The 23521-nt window shown below is 39.2% G+C and overlaps 1 protein-coding gene across 1 annotated transcript; it reads right to left on the reverse strand.

Moving 5' to 3' along the window:
• Positions 1-21460: 21460 nt before the first annotated feature.
• Positions 21461-22381, reverse strand: LOC133722821 (uncharacterized). Its single transcript, XM_062149684.1, has one exon. The coding sequence runs from the start codon at positions 22379-22381 to the stop codon at positions 21461-21463; it is 921 nt and encodes a 306-aa protein (XP_062005668.1).
• Between the last annotated feature and the right edge of the window lie 1140 nt (positions 22382-23521).

Consider the following 23521-nt stretch of genomic DNA (forward strand, 5'->3'; position numbering starts at 1 on the left):
ATGATGCAGGTGGTACCTAAAAAGATTGTTCACGCAACATTATTTTGCAGTCTGTGTATCTATTCGAACTGTAACTCAACAACATGTTAGAATATCTTGATGGAGTAGTTAAAATAAGTAGTGTGATAAGATATAAACTTACATGGCTGGCAATAATGTACCCAATCATATTGACAAAAATTGACGAGCATATTGACAAGCATTTTGGATCGACGACGATTGACGACCATTTTGGATTCTTGTCTCTCCAATCGCCAATTTTATCCGTGTTAATTATTTCATTAAACAGTACATAGATGGGATAAACTCGTGGAAGATATTGCAATGCAATAAGGGAGTTGAGAAACGTCATTGTCTTCAAAGAATTGGAGCCATTCATGTTTGGAAAAAAAATTAAAATTGCAACCTGCATACGCAATAGAATTTCCAGAAGCTTAAGTTGGCAATTTGTTGAATTAAGCTAGTTAATTAGTATTCAATATGTACTGTTAAGATTATTGAATTTATTCCAGTTTCCTGGAAAGGTTCTCGATCTTACTTGTGGAATAGGAAGAATAGACACCGTGTCATTTGCTAGCCTCAGCTTTTTCTGAAGTGAAAAAGACTTTCCCCAGCCATCCTTAATGAGAAGATATATTCTGATTAGGTGACGAATATCTCCTAGTGATCGAAGAACAAGTGCTGCTATCATCACTCTATTGTCCAACACGAGACACTTGGTGTCCTCGTTGATAAGAGGAGCATACAGAAACAGAGGATCCAGGAACAGATACAACATACATGATACGCCTAATATTCCATCATGACCGGAATTATCCAGTAGTTGTAATGGTGGAAAAACGACCATTATTATTGCGCAGACTATTGGTACACCAGGGTGCTTTGATAATTCTCTGACCAAGAAATAGCAAACATGATTTAATCTCATGGGAAAATATGATCAGAATCAGGAAAAAAAAAAAAAACTAACATAGGTTATAGCCACTTAGCTACGGAAGCTACACTAGTAAGGCGTAAAATAACTACATAATGAAGCTATTTGCATGCAGCTGGTACAATATCTGATGAGATCGAAGTTAAAAAAAAAAAAAGCAAGAACAAAATTATAGAATAGTATCTTAAGAGTAGTTAAAAATTATAGAATAGTATCTTAGAGTAGTTAAAACAAAATAAAGTTAAATTGCCAGCGATCTCTACTAGTTGACGAAGAAATTCTGGATCATCATTGAAGTATTTGTAGCTATATATGTTCTCTCTTGATTGATAAAAATAAGAGGTTTTCCTTGAACCTTTTTGTTTTTTTTTTGTTTTTGAATGATATTGGGTGTGAAGGTGGTTGACAGTACACAGTGACCACCCATGGATGACACAAACCTCCTTCCGATCTTTACGCAGCAGCACTAGTATGCAGCCACTTGTACCTGTCGATAATAATTCGCCCTTCCATCAAGTTATCACCAAAGTAATTAGATTTGGTAGATTACATATATTTTTTTTTCTTTTTTTTTTTTAAAAGAGGATCAATGGATTTCACTCCTACCCCCATGGTGACTCGAACCCATGACTTCGTCAGTAGGTAGTGGGTGGTAGATTACATACTTGATTGTTGCCCAATGATGGCAGACAAAAACAAATCAAAAATGACTCGCAGGGACGAATCAAAAACGACTCGACCAAAAATCAGACCACAGTTAGGAAAAAAAACTGGAAAAAAAAAAATTTAATTAAGTTAGCCTTTTTCAAACCACGTGGTGTGGTGTGTTGGTCGAATGGCCTAGTCTGGAATCCCCAGGTCTAGCGTTCGAATCTCAGCTCCATCCCGTGGCCAGCAGATTTGAGGGACCCTTTGGGTTCGTGCGTCTGCGGTGCAGTGGATTAGTCTGGCTTTGCCAGGCTTTCGCCGCAATGTCGGTGCAGGTGTCCTGGCGCTGGGATACCACTGCATGGGTGTGTGAGTTACTAACAACTAACCCGATCAAAAAAAAAAAAAGTTAGCCTTTTTCAAGTAAAACCCTAATTTGTGTTTGGCTCAAACTCTAGGTTACTTGACCTAGTGGTAATAGGGTTTAATTAGAAGAATCTAGAGATTATCTTTCTTTGTATGATTCAGACTCTATGCCTTGTAATCCTTTATATAAAGAGGCCCCTATTATCAATGAGAATACACAGCGATTTTCTCTCAATTTCTGATTCCCTAAAACTCGTTATCAGCACGAACCTCTAACCCTGAAACCCTAAATTTGTAGCCTTCAAATTCTAGATACCACCGCCGCCCACCTTGAAGATCCAAATTCCAGGAAGCCAGAACCGGCGGTGCCACCTTCAAAACCGGTTGACAAATACCCGAACCGGCCCCCGGAAATACTGAAATCCTCTCTGCCCGGTTCGAAGACTTCCTCCCTGCCTCCTGCTTTCCTCCCTGCCTCCTGCTGACATACTCCACCAGAAGCTACAACCTGATCCCAGATTACCGGAACCGAAAAATCATCACCGAAACCGGCCTCAAGATACCTGAAACAGCGACCTGAAATTACCTAGCCCTGAACCGCTGCCTGCATCCTTAACCTTGCTTCAATCAACCCTGCCCAGAAACACGTGCAGCCCACAGCCCAGAAACAGTCCAGCCTCGGCCCAGAAGGAAGAAATACTCTCGGCCCAGAAACGAAGAAGCAAACATGAAGCCCAAAAGCAGAAGAGGTCCAGCCCGAGCCACGTCAGCATCCAGTCAGCGTCTAGTCAGCCTACCACGTTAGCATCAGACTGCAAAGTCAGCAGCTCGGTCAACCTTTTTCTGGCCACTTTTCTGGCCAAATTTTCCGACGACCTATTTAGAGGTATTTTTTTTCTAAAAGTTTCCCTTTTTTTTAAGAGTTTTTAAATTCAATTTCTCTTCTTTTTATCGGAGACTTGCAACCTCCCTTCTTCTACCCCCCTTTCTTCTTCATAGGGGAGACCAAAAGCCGAACTGTGGGGGTTCGTGCTTACTCCAAGCTTGGAGCTTGTAGAGTCCTCCAAACTTAGAGTTTGTTGAGAAGAGAACGATCGACCACATACATCGTTGTTTCGATCTAATCCAAAAACCCTCTTGGAATTGGATTTTCTTGGAAGAGACTACGCTCAGAAATTTAATAGTTTTTCGTGGTAGCCTTTTTTGCTCTGAAACTAACCCTATTTTCTTGTTGTTTTTTAGGATGAGTAACCTGAACAAGTTGAGCTTCGCTCCACTAGAGACAACAGGCGCAGGATACCACAAGTGGGTCCGTGATGTGCGCCAGCATCTTAAGGCTGATGGGATCCTGAGTACGATCAAGAGCTAAGTCCGGACGTGCTTACTCCTCAACAAGCTGCTGCTTTTGAAGCAAATAGAGCTACGAGAGAGGCTAATGAAGCAAAAGCCATCATTCTCATGACAAGGCACATGAATGACGCGCTCCAAAATGAGTACCTCAATGAGGAAGACCCAAGAAAACTATGGGTAGAACTCGATCAGCGTTTTGGCAACGTCCGTGATTCCCTGCTTCCAGACTTAGAAGTGAGATGGCATAGCCTCCGCTTATGTGATTTCAAGTTTGTACTTGACTACAATTCAGAAGCACTTCGTATCAAGTCTTTGATGGAATTCTGTGGACAGAAAATCACTGATACGATGTTGTTCGAGAAGACTCTCTCCACCTTCCCCATCTCAGCATTGATGGTAGCCAAAAACTATCGGATTGATGTCAATGCTAGACGCATCACAAGATTTCATGAGCTAATTGGTGCCATGAACGTAGCTGAAAAGCACGACAACATACTTGTGAAGAACTATAACTCTAGACCCGTGGGAACCAAGTAAATTCCGGAGTCTAATTATAGTCGTGCCTCCAAGGGAGGATGCAAGGAGCCAAACCCTAAGAATATGGATAATTCTGGACGTTCTGGTCCATATTCTCACCCTAAAAAGGAAGGAAACCGCCAAGATAGGCGTACGAACCGTGGAGGAAAACGTGTGAAGAGAGAGAGAGGCCAAGCCTCTAGTTATGGTGGTGACGCCACCAAAGGCAACAACAGTCCTCAAAGCGCTCCTAAAGCGCCTCGATCAAGGGAACCTGACCATAATGATGCTTGTCTCAGGTGTGGATTACCAGGACATTGGGCAAGGGCATGTAAAGCATCCCAGAATGTTGCAAAAGCATACAAGATGTATCGTGAAGCAAGAGAGGCAAATTACATGGAACAAGAAGATCAAGATGGTGATCTTGATCTAAGGGTGGAAGAATACAAGGATCAAGACCCAGAAATTGGCGATTTTGATTAAGTCTTTTTATTTTCCAAGAGATGTAGGCAATTGCCATATTATTTTTGAAGTAGATGCCAATGGTATTAGTCTTTCTTCAAAGTAGGTGTACTCAATGTAAGTGTGATGTCTAGGGTACTCAATGTAAGTGTGATGTCTAGGAAGGTTTTGAGACAAGTGGTACTTAAGCGAGCTTTGCTCCACCGACATCTCTCTACTCACCTGGTCACATTTGCATTGGAATTACCGAAAGGAGTTAGACGACTACCATTGTTTTGCATTAGCTAGTTTATTGGATTAGATTTTCCTTGGTCAAAGAAACGATGATGTAATTCCGTTTGGCTAATTAATAAAAGATGAGTTCTTTTCTTTACGACTCCTTTTTAATTATGAGCTTTTCTTTTAGGAATGGATGAACTACAATGTCTTGCGGATAGTGCGACTACACACACCATTCTACGATATAGGCAATTATTCTTAGAGATGTTGCCTACATATTCCTCTGTGACTACGATGGTTGGGCTATCAGGTTTAGTTCAAGGACATGGAATGGCCCAATTCCTATTGCCAAATGGCACCTTGATTAAAGTCACTGAAGCTCTCTACGTTCCTAAGGCAAATCGAACCTTATTGAGCTTTAAAGATATAAGATCCAACAGATTCCATGTGGAAACGCATACTGAGAACGGAAAAGAGTTCCTTTGCATTACCTCTAATGATTGCGGATGAAAGCGCATCTTAGAGAAGCTTATGTGTCAATCTAGTGGACTTTATGTCACTACAATTCGACCAATTGAATCCATTAATGTCATAAGAGAAGATCTCTTGGATTCTAACACATACTGGCTTTGGCATGACCGTCTAGGACACCCTGGTCGTGATATGATGCTCCGTATATTAAAGACTTCACACGGACATCCATTCTTCAGAATGAGAAGAAGCAAAAATCGAAAATTGATTCCTGGACTTAGCAAGACCGCAACAATTGCAGCATCTGGCGCTGCAGCCGTCTTGGGGAGCCATAGGGCCGCCCAAGTCCCATGTGATGACGCCATCAATGGCGCCAACCATGAGCATGACGCCATGGTTGTTCCTTCCAATGGCCATGACGCCATAAACAACAATTCCCATGGCTACACCGCCATGGTGGGAGATGTAGTCACACATTTTGCTTCTAATAGCGCTACAGACGCGCAGGCCCTACCAAAATCCTCATTGGTTGCTTCTAAGACTCCTCGCTCATTTTGCAAAGCCTATTCCTTCGGGAAATTAGAACCGAGACCGTCCTACGCAAAGGATCCCAAAATACTCTTTTCGTTCTTATAGAGAATCCAAGGGGATATCTGTGGACCAATTCAACCATCATGCGGACCTTTTAAATACTTTATGGTATTGGTTGATGCGTCGACACGCTGGTCACATGTCGCGCTATTGTCCACTCGGAATACTGCTTATGCTAAACTCCTCGCCCAGATTATCAGTCTACGGGCTCACTACCCTGACCATCCTATTAAGTCAATTCGACTTGATAATGCTGGGGAGTTTACATCGAAAACATTCGACGACTATTCCATGTCACTGGGGATTGATGTAGAACATCCAGTTCCCCATGTTCATACCTAAAATGGTCTCGCAGAAGCCGCTATCAAACGACTACAGATGATAGCACGGACATTGGTTATGCGCATCAATCTCCCTGTTTCTGCTTGGGGATATGCAATATTGCATGCAGTGACGCTGATTCATCTACGATTCACTGCAACCCAATCTTACTCTGCGTTACAGCTAGTGACTGGGTACGAGCCTAATATCTCTCACTTACACATTTTTTGGTGTGACATTTATGTGCCTATTACGCCGCCACAGCGTACTAAGATGGGTCCATAATGATGAATGGGCATTTATGTTGGATATGAATCTCCAACTATCGTCCGCTATCTTGAACCCTTGACAGGCGATCTTTTTACCGCTAGATTTGCGGATTGTCACTTTGATGAAACAGTCTTCCCATCGTTAGGGGAAGATAAGAACACAAATGTTCAACAGGAATGACAGGAATTGTCGTGGTCTGTCCCCACTATGTCTCATCTCGATCCCCGTATCGTACAGTCCGAACTTGAAGTGTGAAGAATAATCGAGCTCCAGAATGTAGGAGACACTTTGCCTGATGTGTTTTCTGATGTTGCTAAAGTGACGAGATCACACATACCTGCTACAAACGTGCCTGCAAGGATCGATGTCCCAAATACTGGACATAACACCACTCCTATGACACCAGGAGATGGCGTCATTCCCCAGAATGGCAATGATGTGGCATCTATGGTCGCAGGTCCCGCAAGGAAGTACAGTAGACCAATTGGTTCGAAGGATACTCGCCCTAGAAAGAGAGCGAATGAGGCACAAACAAATCATTTGATCATCGATACTTAAAATCCGTCCCATGAGAATGTTCCGGATTATGGTTATGTTCAAGAGACATCATTGGAGGACGCCTCAATGTCAAAACCTATCCCTGAGAATGTAGAGATCTCTGTAAATTACACTAGTGTACATGAGACGTGGGAAAGAAGCTCCATCATCATTGATGATGTATTCGCATATTCAGTGGCGCGTGAGATTATTGAGACCAATGACATCGAACCACGCTCCGTTGATGAATGCCAACGTAGAGTTGATTGGCCAAAATGGAAAGATGCGATCCAGGCAGAACTTGATTCTCTAGCGAAAAAAAAGGTATTTGGCAAAGTTGTACCAATACCGCCCAACACCAAACCAGTTGGTCACAAATGGGTATTCATTAGAAAGCGTAATAAGAGAAACGAGATTGTAAGATACAAAGCTCGCCTTGTGGCTCAAGGCTTCTCACAACGCCCTGGAATCGACTACGAGGAGACCTATTCTCCTGTAATGGATGTCATTACTTTCCGCTACCTTGTTAGTTTGGTAGTTTCTGAAAAACTGAACATGCAGCTTATGGATGTGGTTACTGCATATCTATATGGGGATCTAGATACAGAAATATACATGAAAGTCCCAGATGGACATCAGTTACCCAAATCAAGTGGCTCTAAACCACGGAGGGCTTTTGCAATTAGATTGAAACTCTCACTATATGGATTGAAACAATCCGGACGGATGTGGTATAACCGTCTAAGTGACTACTTGATTGGTAAAGGATATGTCAACATGAACTATGCCCATGTGTGTTCATAAAAAGGACAAGTTCCGGATTTGCAATAGTAGCAGTTTATGTTGATGACATGAATATAATTGACACCCTTAAAGAGTTAAGGGGAACCGCTAAACACTTGAAATCCGAGTTTGAGATGAAAGATCTTGGGAAAATACGGTTTTGCCTCGGTTTGGAACTTGAGCACCGTAGAGATGGTATCTTGATTCATCAATCAGCTTATACCCAAAAGATGCTTAGGCATTTCAACACTGACAAGATTAAGCCTTCAAGCACCCCAATGGTCGTCCGTAGTCTTGATCCAAAGAAGGATCCATTCCGTCCAAAAGATGACGATGAAGAAGTGCTAGAGGCAGAAGTGGCATACCTAAGTGCAATAGGCGCATTATTGTACTTAGCACAATGCACAAGACCGGACATCTCATTCTCCGTGAACTTGCTAGCTAGATATAGCTCTGCGCCAACACGACGCCATTGGACTGGTGTTAAAGATATCTTTCGATACCTGAGTGGTACGATTGATATGGGCTTGTTCTATCCCTACAGAGAGAAGATGGATTCGGACCCATCAAGTGCCAGGGACACCACACATGGTAGATTACGTTCCCCTTCCCCATCCCAAAACGATATAAGTGTTTTGGAAGGTTTTGCTGATGCTGGGTACCTCTCTGACCCACACAAAGGTCGCTCCCAAACTGGTTATGTTTTCACCATGGGAAAGACCGCGATATGTTGGAGGTCTACAAAGTAGACCTTAGTCGCTACCTCTTCGAATCATGCATAGATTATTGCTCTTCACGAAGCAGTTCGTGAATGTATATAGCTTCGATCCATAGTTACGCATGTTCAAAGCATTGTGGTCTGAAGTCTACCACAGATGAGCCAATAAGCATTTATGAGGATAATGCTGCTTGCATTAAACAAATGAAGCAAGGCTACATCAAAGGCGACAACACCAAGCATATATCGCCTAAATTATTCTACAATCAGCAACAACAGAAGCTCCTCAAGATCAAAGTGAACCAGGTTCGATCTGAGGACAATGTGGCAAACTTGTTTACTAAGTCATTTCCCAAATCCACGTTCGAGAAACATGTGGTAAGAATTGGCTTGCGGAAATTATCTGAACTCCCATGATCGTATAGCCATCAGGGGGAGGCTCAGACATCAGGGGGAGATGTCTACATGTTCGTCTCGAAGCATGAAGGGTGTGTTGTGCTCTTTTTCCCCTTCGACCGAGGTTATTTTTGTCCCACTCGGTTTTTGTTACTCGGCAAGGTTTTTAGCGAGGCAACAAGAGAAGCACAGCGTTTGGGCAACACAAGGGGGAGTGTTCAAGTAAAACCCTAATTTGTGTTTAGCCCAAACTCTAAGTTACTTGACCTAGTGGTAATAGGATTTAATTAGAAGAATTTAGAGATTATCCTTCCTTGTATGATTCAGACTCTATGCCTTGTAATCCTCTATATAAAGAGACCCCTATTATCAATGAGAATACAGAGCGATTTTCTCTCAATTTCTGATTCCCTAAAACAAGCCTTATATTTTCTTTTTGACCCATAAAGTTTCAATTTTTCCCTCAAATATTAAAAAAACTGAAAAAAAAAATACAACCAATCCACCCGTATCTCCATTATTCTCATATGGTTTCCTTCCCATTCTTCTTAAAGCACCCAAACCTTTTTCTGTATGGCTTTCTAAGTTTCTAGTATAGTAGGCAGAAGTACAATTATGATAATCTATAGATTATATAACTAGAAAAGTTGTAGTGATGAACTTCGATTGAGAAGCAATAAAATAAAATAAAAAAGCAGTCAAGAAGACTGCAAACAAGTTCTATCAAATTATAAAGAGAACTCGCAGAAAATTGGATCAGTGCCAAGACTCCAAGAGATTAGAAAAGAGAGACCACTGAAAAGAAAGATGACAAAGGTAGTGGGTTGCGGTTGTGATTTAATTTTTACATATATTTTTACAAAATTTATTAATTATAGGGTTTAGTATTGGAATATTTGACTAAAATTTCTATTGACCGGTGAACTAAGTAGATAGTTGGATGAATATTATTTCGCCCCTGGGGCTTGACTCAAAAAAATAGTTGGATGACAATATAAAATGATATGTATAATTTTGCCTATTTTATACACAGAGAATTATACTTTTTTTTACACAATATTATACAGTAGGTAAATTATATACACATTAGGTAAATTGCCTACAAAGATAAATAGAATAGTGTAAATAATTAGGATATTATTGTAAGTGAATTCCTGATTTACTTATAATATGGTAGGTAAATTATATCTGACATAATCTAGGTAAATTATGTCTGGCATAGCTGGTATATATGATCGTATAAGAGAAGAATTTTAATATATATACCTATATGCAAATACGTAATAGCATCTAATTCATCTACGTAATTAGGTAAATTGATTAATCTTATTAGGTAATAAACAGAAAAGAAAATAGTAATCCCAACACATAAACAGTTAGAAGTACCACAAACGAACGCAAATATACCAAAAAATTGAAAATAAATCAACAAGTAAAAGCACCATACCTATCAGACCTTTTTGAGCATACAGCACCAGGATGCAACAAGGAAAACATGCAAAGTCAACAAAAACCACAGGACACAATAAGTACCTCACTAAAGTTGCAAATGACATACATAAAGAGTTAGGAAGGACTTAAATACTAAAAGACATTATAGCATAAAAATTGAAAATTTGATTTTTTTCTTAAGACAAAAATAATTGCATAAGTAGGAGGCCAAAAGCTAGCTTGAGAGATATATGCACCAAAATTAAACAACTAGTTCTAGTCCTTCAGGCTAGGAACTCACTTTTTAGTTTTTACAAGTAAAAGCAATTAAAACTCATTACAAAGTACAAAACATTGAAGAAACTAAAATCTAGGAAAAGGGTATTTTTTTTTTTTTTTTGAAGAATGGCTATTGCGGTTGCTCTCAAGTTAATGAAACTGTAGAATACATGTGAGGGACATAGTATGTGAGAAAGCAGAAAGAATGAACTTTAATAGTTTAATTAGTAAAGGATCGAGCCACTGAAGAAACTAACCTTTCAATGTCATCATCCCATTCAGCAAAGTTGGCCATGACACTTCCTTATACGTACCTGATCGATGGCTCAATTTAGTAAGCTTTCTACTTAATATGGATCGATGTCAAATTTAGGAAAAGCAAAAGTGATAAGGTATCACATAGGGGTCATCATGGTCTCGCTCTACCCTAAATTTTTAAGGCTTAGGGTCCCGCCGTACCGGGTCTAGTTAAAGTCAACAAAATTTAGGGATGAGCCTAGGCTTAAATATACTAACCCTTACCCACTCATTAGGGCCGGGCCACTATGGTGGAAATGACCTTACTTTGTTTAACAAAAAGAAATTTATTATTATTATTTTTTTTTTTTGCCAAAATGTGGCTTAATGGTTATATAGGTAATCCAAGATTTTTTTTGTTGTTGATCCTATTTAATATATATATATCAGTCCGGCTACGGTGCGGACGTCCGTACCATACGGATGGTACGGATTTCCCGTTTTCCCCCACTTTCCTATCACATTTTCACATTTAACCGTTCATTTTTTAGGTCCTAATGTATAGATCACCTCTGCAAAATTTCAGCCAATTTGGTGATCGTTAAGGCATCCAAAACTGTAAATTACAACAATGTACACGAACGGTTCCGGTTCTACAGACTCAGTTCGTTCATGTAAATTGCAGTTTTGGATACCTTAATGATCACCAAATTGGCTGAAATTTTGTAAAGATGATCTATACATTAGGACCTAAAAACTGAACGGTTAAGATCAAAATATGTGATCGGAAAGTGGGTGAAAACCGGAAATCCGTACCGAAATTTCAGTACGGACGTCCGCACCTGAGAAAAATCCTATATATATATATATATATATATATATATATATATATATATATAGATATATATATATATATATAGAGAGAGAGAGAGAGAGAGAGAGAGAGAGAGAGAGATAAACTTAACAACATTTTTAAATATTAGTTAAGGTGGTTATCATAGACCGCGGAATTGTGATAACCATCTTAAATTTTAGAGCTTAGGGTCCCGCCTGGCCTGGCCTAGTTAAAGTTAACAAAATTCCAGCTTGGCCTTAGGCTTAAATATGTTAACCCTTACCTGCTCCTTAGGGTCGGACCGCTAGGGCAGAAAAGGGCCTTACTTTGTTTAACAAAAAGAATATATTATTTTTAATTTACTTTTTTTTTTATCAAAATGTGGCTTAGTGATTATATAGGTAATCCAAGACTTTTTTTTTTTGGTTGATCCTATTTAATATATATATATATATATATATATATATATATATATATATATATATATATAGAATGTCAGTTGGCAGGTCAAGAAATTGACCCAGAGTGACTTTTTGTGAACAGTATCCGACTGGTCAAGAAAAATGGTAGAAATGAAAGACAAAAAGTAGTGAATAGTATTGACCTGCCAACCTCAACGGGTGGACTTGCTCTTAGTTAAGGTGGTCCCATTCAATTAACTATCTCTCTAAATCTTCCAAAATTAATTGTTGTTTAACAAAGAAAAAGTTTGGAGGACTTTTAGAAATATCATCTGAAGGCTAGTAGCAAGAAGAAGCGTCATTTGACCAAGTGGAAATGTCCTCCACGCAGTAGACTCAAAATTAACATTGATGGTGCTTATAGAGCAGATTGTGGTGAAGGAGGTATTGGTGTGGTGGTCAGAGATGATTTGGGCACAGGTATTGCAGCCATTGCTAGACCTTTTCTACATGCACACTCGGCTATTAATATGGAGGCTGAGGCGTGTAGAGTTGGTCTTCTTCTTGGTATACACCAAGGTTGGATAGAAGTAGAAATCGAAAGTGACTCTACCTTTCTGATTGCTGCACTCAAGAATGAGGAGAAGAATTTCTCGGGTAAGGAGTATTTAACTGCTTTTCAATCTGTGGAAATTCGACATATTTACCGTGAAGCAAATGGTGTTGCAGATAGACTTGCACACCTTACTAGTTTACCTTTTATTTATGATGTTTGGTTAGATGAGACTCCTGCTATTATTCAGGATGTACTATACGAGGATTATTGTAATAGTTCTACTATAACTTGGGATTCAGGTTTTATGTCCCTCCCCATGTAAAATTTTAATATTAATATAATAAATGAAGCCGGGCGTCGGGCTAAGCTTCCCAGCTAGGCTGGGTTCCAAACCTCTTTAAAAAAAAAATTTTAAAAAGGAAAAAAAATTAAAAACAAATAAAGTTATGAAATTAATTATAAAGAAAGAGATAAGTTGTATGTTACAGAAAAAAAATATATATTTAAAAAATAGAAAATTATTATGGCTCGATTGGGCGGGGTTAAAGATTTGGGTCGGGCTTGGCCCTAACGGGCTCAAACAGGCTGAGCTTAATTTACATGGCCCATATCCTATCCTATTTGAAAAAGGGTCGGGCATGTCCGCCCTAATGCAAGGGTCAGACCGGGCTTCGACCCTACAGATCGAAATAGCTTGGAGCGGGCTTAGGGCTCAAGGGCAAAATGATGACCCTTAGGCTCTGTTTGGTTTGTGGAAAGGAAATGAATCATTTTCCTTTCCATTGGGAAAGTGGATCTGGGGTAGGTTGGGGGAATCATTTTCCACCTCTTTTTCCTTTTCATTGGGAAGCATTTTCCCTTCCATTATCACTCTCAAACACAGGAAAGAAATGACATTCCTTTCCCAATGCCCAAAATCTGTGAAACAAACACAGCCTTATATCAAAGCAGATTCCCTTGGAAACCAAATCTTAGACATATATAAATAAGTTCAGCTAGGTTCAACACTATATATAATTTGCATACTTTAAAGAGCGCTTATTCTAAATCAAAATTTGGCAATTAAAATTAATTGAAAAGTCAAAACCATTGACTGCTTTTTCAGAACTCCATGTGAATACTCCCAGCTTGACTGGGTTCTAAACCCCATTATTAAAAAAAAAAAATGTGTATATATATATATATATGCATAGTATGATTATAAATTACTTTTTTTTTTTTTAGAAGATTATAAATTACTAGAAATTCTGCCCAGCGCGATGCCGCGGTTCTTCTACCTACAAAAAAAATACAAACCCAATTGGTAATCCTTCCAAGTCTTCATCATGCAACATCGACATTTGCTTGCAACGGAATCAGAAACCCAATTTGCAACTCCTCCTGAATTTAACTCCATAAATCTAAAACACAGTCTTGATCATGAAGATTTGTAAGACAATTTATAAATATGAAGGCCTTGCAATCAATACCAATCATAAAGATGAACACATGCAATAAAGGAAATGGAGAAAGGGAAAAAGAGTAAAAGTTGAAGGACAAGAGCAATGCCTTGAGACTTGAGTTTAAGAGAGAGAGGCGGGAGAATGACGGTGCCCTTCTTCTGAAGAATTTTGCCAATGTTGTTTCCAAATCTATACCCAATTAACAAATCTACAACCTCCTTCGAAGATCCCCTTCTTTAAACCTCCAAACCAAAACCTGTAAATTCAAATTCAATACAAATCCCATACCATGAGAGAAAAATTCAAGGGTTATTATCACAAATTGTACCTGAACTATACCTCAATCTTATCGATGGTACCTGAACTTCAATTTTGATCACAACCAGTACCCGAACTTTTCGATTTCATTTTAAATGGTACCTAGAGCCACCTCCGGTCACTATTCCGACTAAAAACGGCATGGGAGGCAATCATAGTGATGATTTTTGATGATTTCAAGGGTTGCAATCATATATAGTGATGATTTTTTGGTAATAGACTTGCCTTAAACTTTTTTTATTTTTTTATTTTTTTTTAGATTTGGCTTTTTTGGCCGGAATAGTGACCGAATGTGGCCTTAGGTACCATTTAAAATGAAATCGAAAAGTGCGGGTACTGGTTGTGATCAAAATTGAAGTTCAGGTACCATCGATAAAATAGAAGATAAGTTCAGGTACCATTTGTGATAATAACCCAAAATTCAAAATTGAAACAACAAAAACCCACATGGATGAGAATCAAGGTTCAATAACAAACCTAAATGAAGACCCAGATTCCTCTCCTTCTTCTTTCCCTGTGTCGACGATAGGCAGTCCAAGAACAAAACGCCGTGGGACACGGCGGAAACAAACGGCCGGACTGATGGTTTGCCTGAGAGCTTCCTGTCCCCCTATTCTTCTTCTTCCCTTCTTCCTCTGTTACCTTCGCTCGTCTCTCTCTCTCTCTGAAAGATGAAACGGTGGAACAGAACCAAAACAGAAGAGGCAAAATGAGAAGCACACTACTCATTCATAAGAGACTTCTTCTGGCGCTTTTAAAAAGAGAATGTTCATCATATAGGCATTCTAATAATGCACCCAAACTATACAAAAAAGTGGGTTGAAGAAGTGATTCCAGAGGTTTTTTATTTTTATTTTTTTTAACAAGGGAAGAGATTTGCAGAGCCAAGCTTGGAAATTGCATGGAAATAATTCATATATATAGAGGATTGTAGTAACCTTCCAGAGGCAATATCTTAGTTTTTGTAGTACGTAGTTTCTTTAGTTTTTGTAGCGGGTATCAGAGCTTGAAGTAGATCAAGTCAACAAGCTACTATCCATCTTGTAAGTAATCTAGTATATTTATTTATAATTTCTTCTATGAGGTGTTTTTCTTTTGATTCTTTTATTTGAATATCAGATTCATTGATATCTTGTCTAGTATAAATCATTGGTATAACTCTTATTATCACACCAGGATTTGAGTTTAATAGTACAATACCTTGGACTTTTTTATCAAAGTTTTAAAGAATTTTCACTAAAATTGTTTTCAAGGATTTTATGTGTATATTGCTGCTTGGAATGTATCTCTCATGTAATGTGGGTGTAGTTACAAGGGCTTGGTTAGTCCTTGTTGGAGATGTTTTTTTTTAGCAACAGTAATCCATCCTGTTGAGGTATCTATGGGTTCATTTCCCGTCATAACTGCTAAGATAATCAGCAAAACCGTTATCAGTACCTTTGAAATGTTCTACACTTCTACCTCAAATGTATACATAACAATTTATATATATATATATATATATATATATATATATATATATATATATATATATATATATATATACTATTATTAAGAGAAGAGGTTTTGTTAGCCAAAATCAAAATTTTTGACCGAAATGACCCTAAAACATTAAAATACTTTGAGAATTAATTAAATCACAAGGGCCATTATGACAATTGCAAATTATATTTTTATTAATAAAAATAAACAAAATAAATCCCACAAATTCCACTTTTCTCTCCCTCTATCCTGTCTATGCAATAACTGTTTTCATCCATTATTTTTTTTTCTTTTTTTCTGAAAAGAAAAATACTTACACATGCTCTGCATATGTAGAGAAATGCTAGTATATATATATATAAACCGCGTCTGCATGTTCAAGTCCTCCCTCAAGTCTTCGGGATGAAAAAGAAAAGAAGATTAGATAAATAAAATGAAGGAAGTTAAATCAGAATCCAGAAGAACGCGAAAGACTACCCCAAGTCTTTGGCCAGGAGACAGAGTCTTTTCAAAATTCCACAAAGTCTCTGAACTTTATTTGCAAATTACTGATTGCCTCGAGATTTCGGCTTCGTCCATTCATACCTGTGATATTCAAGGGCAATCATAACTTCATAAGTTTGAAAATTTGCCATCTCCACTTGAACATGATTCACATTGACATTGGACTCGACCACATGCTATCCTGTTACTGGACCATGATTCACGTTTCTCCACTCTCTGCCCCTAATTCTGTTTTTGGGCTGTCTCCACCCTCGGCCCAATCAAAATAGTTAGCAAATTCAGTGAACCTATACTGCACATAAACTACTTGGTCTAAGAAAAAAAATTAGATAGTCAAACTAAAGTTTGCGTGTTGGTCAACCAGTCGATGCTATAGACCCCCAAAAAAACGTAAAAGTAGTTAAATTTTACTAGTCGGTGAGCCGTAGCGTATTGGTTAGTTAGGCTAACTAACACTATAGAAGTTATGGGTTCAAATCTCACTGACATGAGTGACATCAGGCGTGTGAAGTTGGGAGTTACACGTAATTGTCCAGAATCAAAATTAAAAATAAAAAGAATTTACCATCAGCACATCTACTAAAAGAATTTACTATATTACTATATTACCAATCATAGAAGCTTGTCTGAGTGAAAAAAGACCATAGATGCAACGACGACGTTGAGACCGAGCCAACGCCGCCAGTTCGAAGCCAAGAAGTGGCCGGATGGAGAATTGACCGGCGAATCAAGTCGCCGGTTTCCGGGTCGGCAAAGAGTTGAAATCTTCGGTCCAGATCAGAGGGTGTAAACTAAACGGCCCACGTTACGACATTTCGAAAATTATTTAAAAATAAATTTTGAATAATACAAGATTCTAGAAATTATTAAAAAATTGCATGGGTATCAGAAAAATCCTCTGAAAATTCATACCAACTCGTAGTACTATCTTGTTTAATCCTACGGCCCCGAAAAATAAGTTGACAAACCAAAAATTTAAAGAGAAAAATTCAGTCACCGTCCCCAAACTATGCTGCCAAGGCCAATTTGATACCCGAACTCTCAAAAGTATCAATGTGATACCCAAAGACATATTTTGACATCAACGTGATACCTCCGTCCAAAATCTCTAACGGTGCCATCTGTTTGCTAACGTGGCAAGCACGTGTCAGAGATGTGGTATTTTTGTCAAGGGCATAATAGTCTTTCACTATTAACTAATAAAAATTAAAAAAATTAAAAAAATTAAAAAAATTAAAAAAATTAAAAAATTAAAAAATTAAAAAATTAAAAAATTAAAAAATTAAAAAACATAAACAGATCGCTCTCTTCCCCTCCCCCCCCCCCCCCCCCCTCCGATTCTTCTTCTTCTTCTTCTTCTTCTTCCAAACACCGCCTCCCAATAGTCTTTCATTTTGCTGGGTTTCACCAAATGATCTCGACTGCCAAAGGTAAGGGTTTCGAGCCGCCAAGTAGCCGAGATTCTTGGGGCTGAATCTCCCAATCGAACCTGTTGGTGCTGAAGATGATCTGCGACAGTGAAGAAGATGGCGACGGCGACGGCGACGACGATGAAATTGGGTATAGTAGTGACGATGGGAGTTTATCGAAAGGTGGTGGGTCGAAAAAGGAGTACACCGCGGAGGAGATAGAGGCGGAGGCGGCGGGTATTGGGTACAAAGTGGTTGGGCCGCTTGAGAAGACTGATGGGACATGGATTTGTAGCAGGAATTTTAGAGGATCTTAGCGGCGTTGGTGATGGTTTGGGAGGAGGAGAAGGAGAGGAGAGAGAGGAAAAGGAGAGGAGAGAGAGGAGGAGGAGAAGGAGAGGAGAGAGAGGAAAAGGAAAGGAGAGAGAGGAGGAGGAGAGTGAAGTTGAAGAAGAAGCAGAAGAGAGTCACCAGCCGTCGGGGGGATTGGAGGAGGCGGCGGAGACGAGATCAGAGAGGAAGACGTGGCGAATGAGGGTGGAGAATTTGGTGCAGGTTGCAAATGAGTTCTTGTACTGGTTCTGATTATAGTGTATGTATGGAATGTTGTTGTTTTCGTCGTTGGTGGTAGTTCTTGTGGTGGTGGTGTATGGTTCACCGTTGGTGGCGTAATGTTCACTGTTGGTGGGGGTGGTCGAGTATGGTACAGCGGTGGTTGTGGTTGTGTCTTGGACTCTTGCTAGAGGGAGGCAGCTCAATGGACTTGTCGCCGTAGAGACCGTAGCCCAGGAAATGTGGTGGCGGAGCTTGCGGCGGTTTGACTAGAACAAAATCCCAGAAGAGGAAAAAGAAGAAGAAGAAGAAGAGAAAAAAAAAGAAGAAGAAGAAGGAAAAAAAAATGAATTAACAGAAAGAAAAAAAGAAGAAGGGTAAATTGGTCATTTCACTTTATTTTGGGGCCCACGTGCTTGCCACGTCAGCAAACAGACGGCACCGTTAGAGATTTTGGACGGAGGTATCACGTTGATGTCAAAATATGTCTTTGGGTATCACATTGATAGTTTTGAGAGTTCGGGTATCAAATTGGCCTTGGCAGCATAGTTTGGGGACGGTGACTGAATTTTTCTCAAATTTAAATACTTTTCAAATATTATAAATATTATAAAAATAATAGAAATTCAGATAAAATTTGCAATTTTTTTTTCTTTCTAAAATAGATTGGAAACCCAATATTCAATATCTCACAAGCCAGCCCGCCAACCTAGTTAGTATGTATCTTTTCACGTCCTAACATTTGCCCTAAGTTACGTGCACTTACACGATTACATCTTTTGTACTCATTCTTGATCTTTAGACAAGTTCAATAATAAGAAATAAAATAAAAACCACAAATTCAAGTCCACTAAAATTTGATGTAAAAAAAACTTATTTCACTAATTAGAAATTCGCAAAGAAAAACTTGTGAATACTGTTAGTCAAATAGCCACCCTCAAGTATAAAGGGTACAAGTAATAGTATATGAATTTAAGAAAGGTTGTCGAACCCACGAGGATTTGATTCCTTTCACTAGCTAGGGTGTTAACCTAAGGAGAGCTAGAATATACAAATGTACAATTACAAACCTAAATTTACAAGGAAATCTAGGCTTATGGTGAGTATGTGCATTGTGGTGATAGTGAAATTGTTTTTGGTTTTTGAAGATAGTTTTGAATTGAAAACAATTAGATGCTCAAATGTAAACTAAATTACTCTAAACTAAAATAGTGATATAATGGATGAAGTTAGGGGTTAGATTGTCTACTACTAACCTCCCTTGCAAATATAGAAATTCAAATACAAGTGATGATATTCTAATTTCCCAATTACCCTCTTTGCATCCGGATAAAACTACAAAGGCTTAAACTCCTTTAATGGTATCAATTCCAACCGGATAAGTCTAGAATTAACTACCTAAGAACAAATTCTATTACCGGTTAAGTCTCAATTCATTGTTCCTAGATGCATAAAGTTTTGAGTTTAGATAATCATGCAAGCAAACCAATCCTAGATCTAGGTGATTTTAACTCACAACCTTCACATGCACATAGAGGATGCTATCATGCTATTAATGTTCAAGGTTAACTACTCCCTAAACATTTTTTCTTGAGATGACAAACACAACACATTCAAAATAGTTAAGTTTGAATGAATGCATCACTTCTTGAATTAGCATATGAAGATGAAAATCATAAATAACATCAAATGCAAATTAAAACATCAATTCATACAAGTTTGGCTAGGGCTTTCAACCTTAGCCCCAACAAAGTACTACTCACTCATAATTACATATACTAAATTCATAATCAAATTAAACACCAAAATATAATCTAGAGTAAAAGGGATAGAGTTGGCTTAGTGGTGTGTTGGATGGTCCCCAAGCTCACGTCTTGATGGTGATGGTGGTGGTGGTGATTCCCTCTCCTTCTTGCTCTTGAAGATTTGATGATAAAAGATAGTGAAGCTTGTATTATGTATTATGTGAATAGGTGGAGTAGATGGAGAAAATGATGATAGAAAAGAGAGTGGAGAAATGATGTAGTAGTGGTGGTGTTAATGGAGGTAGAGGATAAGAAATGGTGGTGGTGATGGAGGAGATAGAGTAGTATGGATAGTATGAGTTTGGATTTTGGGAGGTGGATATGGAGGTTTTATGAAGGAGATGAACAAAGAAAGAAGATGTAATGGGGTGGAATGGGTGATGTTGAGAGTGAGAAGAGAAGGTGTTTATATAGGGAAGAAAAAGAAGAGTGAAATGATGAGTGAAATAAAAATAATGAAAGTGGAGTATGGAAGTGGTTTGTAAAATATGGAAAAGATGGAGTAATGATAAAATGAAAGCAAAACATGAAGGTGCAGAAACATGGAAGTGATGATGATCTATTAAAGAGATTGGAGTAGAAAAATATATCCAAGGAAAAAGAGAAAAGCATCTAGCTTTCTTCATGTGGGTAGGAATATGTTGAGTTGTTTTTTTAGGTCACTTTCTGCCCCTTTATTCCTTCAATTATTTCTCCACCAAGACTTCATCATGGGCCTCCAATTTCTTCATATCAAATGGTCCTCTATGAGTGTAGATTATCCTGTTAGAATTTCAGAATTTTTAGAATAGTAGTTGGGCCGAAAACGCTACTGGACTCCTTACAGGTCCAGTTTTCCAGTTTTGCTTCTGCAGAAAATTGGACTGATTGTTTGAAGGTCTTCCACTTCTATATGGCTCTTGCACTCTTCATAAGAAATGTTTCTTAGGATGTCTAGAATAGATCTGGAGAGTTCAGCTCATTTGGAGTTCATTTGGTCAGGCGTCCGCTCCTTCTTCCTTGTCTAGATCACTTTCTCCTAGCCGAAGTAAGAAAATGTTCTAAGATTGACTTTTTAGTGCATTTCCATTCTTCTCCATCATTTCCTAGCATGATAAGGAAAACGTAATAAATATATATAAATAAACACAAAGGTTAAGCACAAGTACAAGATTAGGGAAATAATGAAATTTGATTAGTCAACATTAAATTTGGACTTTAGAACAAGTAATTTCCATGTTTTAGGGGACAAATATGTATATGAATTATGATCCAACAAATACAAGCATTGTATCTAATGCCAGAGATTCATAACTTCAATTCATATTTGAACGGGATACATAGCCTTGAGCCCACATTGAAACGTTGTTCCAAATAGCTAAACTTGGATGGAGATCCTAAATTTACTGGACTACAAAGCACTTACAAGAATATGATAAGTAAATTAATTCACAGTATCATTGGGTGGCTACCGTGAGAGTATTGTCCATATTAAAATGACTCAGCAAATCAGTGGCCTTTTTTCTTTTTTTTTTGGTCAATATGAAAATTTCATTAAGCCACCAAGGCAAGCAACGACGAAGACAACAAAGGAAGAAAAACAAGAGAACTACTCCAGAGAGCCGACAAAATAGAGCAAGGCTCTAGACTACACTACAAGGGGCCCTGGGAGGCCATCACTCCTTAAGACTGAAAGAAGAGAGGCTGAAGGCCGATTGGCCCATTCAAGAGAGCACAGCCTCAACTTGGCCAGCTTTGCCGCGGCGTCAGCAACGCGGTTAGCTGTTCGGGGAACCCAGTTCCATATAATTCCAGGAAAAAGAGTCTTCAATTGGGTAATCATATTGATCATTGGGAGGATTCTCCAGTTTGGAGTTAGAGAGGGGTTGTCTAACACTGCAATGATCTCCTGGCAGTCACACTTCAGAACAATGCTTTGAATTTTTAAGTATGCAGCTAGTTGCAGACCCTTTACCACACCAGCTGCTTCCGTTTCAATTGCAGAGTTGTGGGCACTATAGATGCTAGCTCCAGCTATGGAATTGCCTCTATGATTTCTTACAACAATGCCAATACCGCTCTTCTTGCTATATGCATCCCAAGCTCCATCCACATTGACCTTAAAAGTTGTAGGGTCAGGAGGGTACCAGTTTGAATTTAGAGACTGGCTACTGGAGATCCTGGCAGGTGGACACAACTTTGAATTAACAGCATGAAGCCAATCACCGAAGCTTCTCCGGGTTCTCTCAATTGTACCAATAGGATTAGGACTGCCGTGAGCAACCACAATTTCACATCTATGCTTCCAGATTTCCCACAGTTGGTGGGTGACAAGTTGAAAAACATAGGCACGATCACCAGAGAGAGAGTTCACCCTTTTATCAACCTCCAGCAGCCAAGCATCCAAGGAAGTTATACTCTGTTTATTTGGGCTATAGCCAGTGGGGCCGCCAAACCACACAGCAGAAGTCCAAGGGCATAGTAGCAGGCAGTGCTCAATTGTTTCCGGGTACTCACCGCAGATGCTACACAGAGGGTTGTGAAGAACTTTCCTCTTATGAAGATTCATGGCTGTCGGGAGAGCGTCAGACAGAGCTTTCCAAAGAAAGTTTGATATTTTTGGCAGTAAGTTGGACTTCCACACCAGCTTTTAGATGCTATCAACGATTTGGTGAGAGGTGGAGGCCTTGTTTTTTTGCTTGTGCTTTTTAATTGACTGCACCTTGTGGTAACCACTTTTGACCGTGTAGCTGCCATTCTTGGAGTAAGGCCAAACCAAGACATCATCTTCCCAAGCTTCCCCAATTGGAATGGCCTTGATAGCCTGAACATCGGAGCTCTCCAAGAAAGGCCTCAGATGACCTATGTCCCAACTTCTGCTTTCATCAATTATCTCAGCCACATATAGGGGGGTAAACCTATTGGAGGTATCAGTTGGGATGATTAACCCCCCATTCTGGTTGGGTACCCACCTGTCCTTCCAGACATCCACACTCCTGCCACTCCTCACCTGCCAGAAGGCGTTACTTGTAATCGTGTCTCTTCCTGCCAAGAGACTGTTCCACACCCAGGATGGCCTAGAGCCTCTTTTTGCCTTCTGAAAGACGGAGTTGTCAAAATACCTAGCTTTGAGAATCCTACACCAAAGAGCAGTAGGATTCTTGATTAGCCGCAAATCAGTGGCCTTGAGAGCAAATATTTCAACTTTCTTGTGGGACTTGACAGTTATGTGCGAAATGGGTAAGTTGGACAATTTGCTAGAAGGCCCTTCTGCCCAAGTTAAATGCTGTTCTCCAGTGGCCTTGAGAGTAAATATTTCAACTTTCTTGTGAGACTTGACAGTTATGTGCTAAGAGAAATTCTTAGGTGGGAGTTTCCCCACCATGTGGATTTACGGCCACCCAATCAAAAGAAATGAAATTTTCCATCTTTTCCAAAATTGCCTCTGCTCTCTAAAGTGTAATACCCAAAACACCCCTCTACTGGATAGTGATTAGTCATCCCCACCATGTGTCTGTGCGGTCCGCCCCACGCAAGATTCTCTCTATGTGCTAAATGGGTAAGTTGGGCAATTTGCTAGAAGGCCCTTTTGCCCAAGTTTTTCTCCATACAAATCATCCCTTTTTCTCAAGTTGGATAATGCCCAATGAACCATTTGATCCACCATTATTAATTGCATAGGTTAGTACACTGCCCCATGTGACGAAGA

The sequence above is a fragment of the Rosa rugosa genome, chromosome 7 (genome assembly GCF_958449725.1).
Source record: "Rosa rugosa chromosome 7, drRosRugo1.1, whole genome shotgun sequence".
NCBI lineage: Eukaryota > Viridiplantae > Streptophyta > Magnoliopsida > Rosales > Rosaceae > Rosa > Rosa rugosa.